Below are 7,122 nucleotides of genomic sequence, written 5' to 3' on the forward strand. Positions count from 1 at the left end.
TCCTGCCTCTGTGCTGTATGTGTGGCTCCTCTGCCTGTAATATCTTTACTACCAATGTGCTCTTCATAAAACTACCTAGTCTTTAAAATACAAATTAAGTGTCATTCTCTCTGGTCTTCCTATAATCCATTCTCCACATAGCAGCCAAGATGATTTTTAAAAGATAATTTAGATCTTGTCGCAATCCTCCTTAAGACTCTCTAGAGGTTTCCTCTTCCTATGGTTTATAATTAAAAACAGACGACAACAAAACCATCAAGCACCTCATCTTTACGACCTCACTCCTAGCAACCTCTCCATACTCCTACCTTTCTCTTCCTCCCTTATTACAGTCTAACCACACTGGCCTCTTTTCTGTTCTGGAAGGATATCATGCTCTCTCCTACCTTGAGGACTTTGCAAATGCCATTCCCGCTGTCTGCAATACTTTCTGTAAGGCCAGCTCCTTCTCAACCATCAAGTCTTACCTTAGATGTTGCCATCAAGAAAGTCCTTCTCCTGCTCCCTTTTCCAAATAACCTTCCTCTCAGCTATTTCTATTTCCCACAATCCTCTGCTTTATACCGCTCTTAATAGTTGTTGTACTTTTAAAAATTATATCTTTTTTTTTAATTAGTTTAATTTTGTAGCTCTTGATCTGGGATCCTGTATATAACTCACTGCTGAGTCCCAGTGACTAACACAGTGCCTGGCACATTATAGGCTCCTAGCTGTCTTTATTCTCCTGTGATACTCACGGAAATGCTACTAACTCTTAGATGGACTGGTAGATAATATTACATCATTATTTTTTTTTTCATTGAGCTTCTCTTCTGCACCAAGGACTGTTCTACAACATAAAAGCAAATAACGGCAAGGTCCTTGAGCTCAAGAATAAGTAGAATAACTAGAATAAATATTATCCTTTGAAGCATTAATAAATATCAACGGGAGAATAAAGCATGCTTAAATATGGAATAGATGGTAGCTTGGGAGAGGAAACGTGAGCTATAGTCAGGGAGACTGACATTTAAGCATCTATCATTACCTTACGTCATATCATTATTTGGTAACTTGCCTTTCTTCCCAACTAAAGTGCGTATTCCACGAGGGTAGAGGGTTTGTTTTGTTTTCTGTTGCATTACCAGCACCTAGAACAATGTCTGGCACATACTTGGGGCTCAGTAAATGTTCATTGTATGTATGTATGAACGAACGAATGAATGGTAATGATGAGAAAGAGCTTATCAGATGAAGATCTGGGAGAAGACCATCCTATACACAGGAAAAAGCAAATATTTCTGCTCGGTAAGAAAATGCTTGTTGTGTTTGAGGAGAAGATAAAATGACAGTCAGTGGGCTGAAGACAGCGATCGAGGGAGGGAGGGGGTGAGGAGAAGAGTAAAGAGTGGAGAGTAAAGAGGGGCCAGAACATATAAGACCTTGGCTCCGGTAAAGAGTTTGCGATTTTTCAATTTTATTCTAAAGATAAAATGGAGGTGAAGTGCTCAATGATTAGTCTGATTAAATAAATATTGAATTCAAAGTGTATTGAGTCCACAGAAGAGGATGAAGACAGGAAAGTGCCCTTCATGAGGGCTAAAATAATGACAAGCTTCTTGGCAGAGTGTTACTAGCTGGAAGCTAGACTGAAAAAGAGCAGAAGAAAGAGGATTTCATTTGAGTTCATATCTTCACGTGGCAGCAGTCTTTACATAATATACAAGGCCAAACGAAGAGCTCAGATCATACTAATTAGCTTTGTTTAATATTAGAAGGCTATATTACATATGCAAATTAATACGAAATAAAGATAACAGATTCTTAGAATGTTTTCTTTATATAAAAGTTCATGGAAGGTAATATCATTCTATCTGTCCATCCTTCTCCCCATCAATCTGTTTATCTGTTACTTCCTTAGTCTATCACTTACTTAGTCATTAAAGAATTATTACTTTCATATCTGGGGAAACAAAGGTGAAAAAGACAGGCAATCCCTCCCCTTATAGAGTTTACAGTCTCACAGATATCTCCCCAGATCCTTCATGTTGGAAAAATTCTGAGACAGAATAGTGTAGCTGAAAATCTTTATAAACATACAGTCCTGAGTTCACATCCTGGATAAGCTCTGTATTATCTTGTACTTTAGAGGAAGTCATGAAATGTCACTGAGCCCTTGGTTTCTTATCTACAAACTAGAAATATTAATTTTGCCCTTCTAAGATGCTCATGGGGCTAAAATGAGTCTGACAGATGTAAAGGGCTGAGCAATTCTCCACACATGGCCATATATTCAAAGATTAGTTTTCATTAACTTTTCTTTGTACCTTTCTTTCTATGTACAAAAATAGACTCCAAGTCTGCAACTTGTGATTGTCTGATTTCTTCATAAATTATGACTTTTTCCAGCTTATCGTTTGAATGCCACTAAAGAGAGAAGCCAAGGCTTGGCTCCAAATGCTTTCATACTTTGGCTCTACCCTGGCCAGCCTTCCTTACACAGATCTTTCTGCAGACAGAAAATAAAATCCTAAGGCAGATGTTCAAGAACACTGGCCTGGAGAATGTCCAGGCTCAGTTTGTAGAGTAGGCTGTGAGTCTGTTAAACCTTCCCTTCTTTTGCCTTAAATGAAGATCTCATGTGAATCTGCAATAAGGCAGCCTAAGTGGTGGCTGGGAGGCTGTGCTCTGCATCTAGGCTCACTTGGCCAGACCCTGGAACTGCTGATCTAGTTGCACCATCCTGGATGACTTAACCTGGCCCTATGGTCGGAGAGTCCACTTACTTCATGGGATAGTTGTAATTGGGAGTTTTAAAATGAGAGGGTAGACTAGATAAAGTATAGAGCGCAAGGTGTTATCTTTGGAAAGTGCTCAATAAATAGAATCTTTAGGTGATTTTCTTAAAAGGAGGAATACTTGAAAATATGAAAGAAAAGAAAAACCCTAAGTAAAATCCATGACTCCTACCTTGTGAAAGGCAGGCCAAACAGTGTCCTTGTTGTGTCCCTGAAGCCCAATTAAAAAGGGATAATAAGAAATTATTAAAGAGGCTTAAGCTGAAGCCACCTGAATGTTCTGGGTCTAAAACTTTATAATGCACAGGCTTAAAATTCCTGCTCTTCATTCATGCCCCATAGCCATCCAATTTAGTACACTGAGATATTGGGGCCCACTTTCACCTCCCAGATATTATACAGGAGCCTGCTTTGCTGTTGGTTGGTCAGAGCAGGTCTACACCAGTCCTAATTACCTAAAACGGCCATTCAGAAGGAGCACTGTAGTTGCAAACAATTTAGACTCGTCTTTAGAGATTCTGATATTATGCACACAAAGGAACAATGACATACTTCTTTTGTTTTGTTAAGTAGAAAGCAATCACAAATAGCTTTCAGGAAGAATCAGTCTTGTACTGAGCACTGATGATGTGCCAAGTGCTCCACATGTGTTCATATCAACAATGATAGAAAAAGCAAATCACCTGGAAGTGGTCCTAGATTCCTATCTTCCTCTCACGTCTCACTCCCCACAGCTAATCCAGCAATTGCTGGCTTGCCTCCCAAATATAGCTTGAATCCATTAATTTCTTTATCTCCATTTCTACCACCTTGTGCACATCAAATTATTTCGCTTCTGTGATTCAGTTTCCTCATCTACAAAATGGGATGATTTCATCCACTTAAGACTGCCATAAATAGAATCATATATGTACTTGGAACAGACAATATGTAAGTGTGGATTGCTATTTTTAATGCTATTATAATTGTCATGTTGTTGTAGTGGCTTCCTTGGCTGTCCTCCTCTTGTCCCATGTTTCTTCATGAAAGGTATTATTTATACGGCATCCAGAATGATCTTTACAAAATAAATGCCAGCTCATGTCACTGTTGGCTTAAAATTCTCCTATGACCTCCCAATGCATTTATTGCAAAATCCAAATTCATTGCATGGCTCGCAAGAGTCCTACCAGCATTCCCCTAGCACGCTGTGTTGTATCCATGCTTCTTCCCCGCTTTCTGGATCTTTAAAGGTGAGGAGGATGTTCTCCCTTGAGACTGCACAGTTGTTGCCTCTCCCTGGAAAGTTCTTCTCCTAGACCTTCCATGACAGGGTCCTCACCATTCAGGTCTCGACTCGAATGTCACCACCTCAGAGAGGACTTTCTTAAACATCCAATACTTCTTTTCTTTTACTGTCAAATCCCCAGTTACAATCTTAATACTTACAAGAGTTTTTTCTTTATAGCAGTTATCACTATTCAAATAAGATATGTTTTGTTTGGCCACAGTGTTCTGATATCGTCTTTGTTTTACTTGAATGCCCTAGATAAGGCATTCACTCCCCACTTCCACAGCATCTGCTCTTCCTAGTTGTCTAATGTAGGCCCTCGACCCAGTACCGTAATCTGCCCAACTCCAGGAGGCGTTTGTGTTTCCCAGTCTGCATGGGGTAGAGATATCAAAAACACAAATACAAAAGCATGTTCCAAAGTATTAGGTTGAAAGGGTTCATCCAGAAGATTCAAAATAGGCTTATATTATCTTTTAAAGACTATCATCAATGAAAACACAAAATTAAAAAGTTTGGGAGAGAAAACGGTACACTCCTGAGATCTACTCACAGCCCTTCATCTGAAAAACATGGTACTGTCTGAATCTTTTCTACTAGTGAAATAAAGAGCTTCTCCCTTCCTTAGTGTCTAGTTGCTGAGATTCCCAGAGTCAGGACTACCCTCTGACACTTCCTAATGGGAGAAAAGCCATATTTAGAGCTAATGAATAAAATATTAGCCGACTCTGCTAAGGACTGACAGAGACCAGGTACTGATTGCTGCCCTGGGACTAACCTGCTTTGCTCACAGAAATAAGGATTGCTGTTCAAGAGGGATGCCAGCCAGCTGGGTTCACATGAAAGTGTGATAGCAAAGAATAGTCTCCAAAGAGTCATTTCACTGTTGGGAACTAATGAGATATTAATAATCCAGAGATAAGAGATGTGAATGCCAAGGGTTGAAGCAACTAAGACTCACTGAACAGCTTCTGAGTACTCCATGCTTTATACAATTTCTCTCGTTTAGTCTTCATGGTAATCAGTGAAGTAAGTATTATTGTGTTCATTTTACAGATGTGTCTATCAAAGCTCTGATCTGTTAAGACTTCTCTAAGGTACAGAGGAGGGGTGTGAACTTTTGCTAATCTGATTTCAGACCTTTACTTGTTCCGTTACACAACACCACTTCTCGTATTTAATATACAGTATGAGGATGCTCAGAAATGAGTGGCTATTGTAAATGCACTGGTTTCCTAACAGGGTGATTAAAGTATATATAGCATCCATACAAACACAGCTAAAACACAAAGACTCCTGTTTTGTGAATACTAGTCAAAAACAACAGTTTTAGTTTAGAGAAGAATGTAGGGCTTAGCTATTTTAAAAGCTGTCATGTAAAAAAAGGGTAAAGACAATATGTCCTAGTAGATCCTGGACAAATGGTTGGGAGTCTGGGGCAGAAAGGTCTTTTTTCTAGCTCAATTTCAAGGATGTTTGAACAAACAAACAAATGTGTGTGCACACACGTGAATACATACAAGATTTTTTGTCTACTTTATACATCTCTCTATTCTCAATGTATATGAGTCGATTCTCAATAAATGTGTTAAATGAATAAAATCTGCCCCAGCAAAGAAAAACATTGGATTCTCTAGGTAATGAGCTCCCCATCAAAGGATTTTTGGAGACTATAATTCTAAGCATGGATTCTTGTGTCTGGTGGGAGGTTATTTAATAACTATGCAAGCTTTATTGAACACTCTGTAGATGTGGGGCATTGCACTAAACACTTATTTCATTTAACCTTCACCATAATTATATGAGTTAGGCACTACCAATATCTCATTTTACATAAGAAGAAACTGAGGTTTGCAGAGGTTAAGGCATTTGTCTAAGATTACATAGGTGTGTAAGTGGTAAGGCTTGGATTAAAAACCCAGGTTTTTGTTAACATTATGCTATATGGCCTGGCTCCATCAGATAATTGCCAGGTCCCCCTTCAGTGATGAGGTCTTACATACTTTATTTCTAAGCTAAAATCTGTATTGAAGATTAATACCATGAACAAACGAGTACCAGTTTCTATGGAAGTTGTATCTAAGGCCACTCAGCATCACAGCATTTACCTGTTCAAACTAATTTCTTGTCACTGACAAGATAAAGTCTAGACTCCTTAACACGACACTTACTGCACTTTAGGATCCGGCCTCATCTCTTAAGTTCTCATATCACAATACTTTTCATCCATTTATATTCTCCTCTTTATTACCATCGCCTTGCTTTCAATCACGTTCTAGCTCTATACTGAACATGCTTTAGTCCATCAATTTGTCTGTCCGTCTGTCCGTCCCACCCACTAACCAAACTACAAGTTAGGAATGTGGTTATTTCCAGGAACAATACCCTGTCCTCACTCACCTTACGGTCTCACAAAAGAGAACAAATAAGTAAACCTATCTAATTCTAATCCCTCCTGTGGGATACATCTCAAGCTCTTTATTCTCCCATGAAGCCAACCCTAAGAATCTTGGTCCCTCTTCATCTCTTTCGGCTTTCACTCTTACAGTACAATGGCTCATATCATAATTGAGGTAAACTGAACCTCATTTCAGATTAGGTTCTAAAGTCAGTATGTAAAAACAGTATAGTCAAATTGATCTTGTAAATTCCGTCAGAAGAAGGCATCACATTAGAGACTGACTACTGTTTCCCAATACTTGCTCATTACAGCAAGATTTCCATGTTGAAATGGAATGCTGTTTCTCTGATGAAAATGCTAGGGAAGAAGTCAGCTTAGTTTAGAGCTAAGCTGCAGAAAAAACGCACACTCAGCTGAACACTGTGAACACAGCACACTCAATCATACTGAGATGCTTCCAGTATGCAAGGCACGAGAGAACGAAGACTGATACAGAGTACACCAGAATGCCACTGTCCCCTCAAACTGTCACTCTGGGGCCGATGCTCATTGATAAAATAGTGCAAACCATTGCCTGAGCTGTCTAAATTGTTTTCTCTCATTCAAGTAAATGCACATGGAACGCACCTCCGCTGAAATACCTTGTGCTCTCATTTAACTCTTTCAAATACACA

General features: G+C 39.1%; 1 protein-coding gene across 1 annotated transcript in view; it reads right to left on the reverse strand.

Annotated features, from left to right (window-relative positions):
* The window catches only part of FYB2 (FYN binding protein 2), a 67,803-nt gene that overhangs the window by 53,558 nt on the left and 7,123 nt on the right, over positions 1-7,122 (reverse strand). Inside the window, 1 exon segment of the mRNA XM_025051993.1 lies at positions 4,293-4,301. Coding sequence (XP_024907761.1) covers positions 4,293-4,301 — 9 coding nt within the window.

The sequence above is a fragment of the Pteropus alecto genome, unplaced genomic scaffold, assembly GCF_000325575.1.
Source record: "Pteropus alecto unplaced genomic scaffold, ASM32557v1 scaffold25, whole genome shotgun sequence".
NCBI lineage: Eukaryota > Metazoa > Chordata > Mammalia > Chiroptera > Pteropodidae > Pteropus > Pteropus alecto.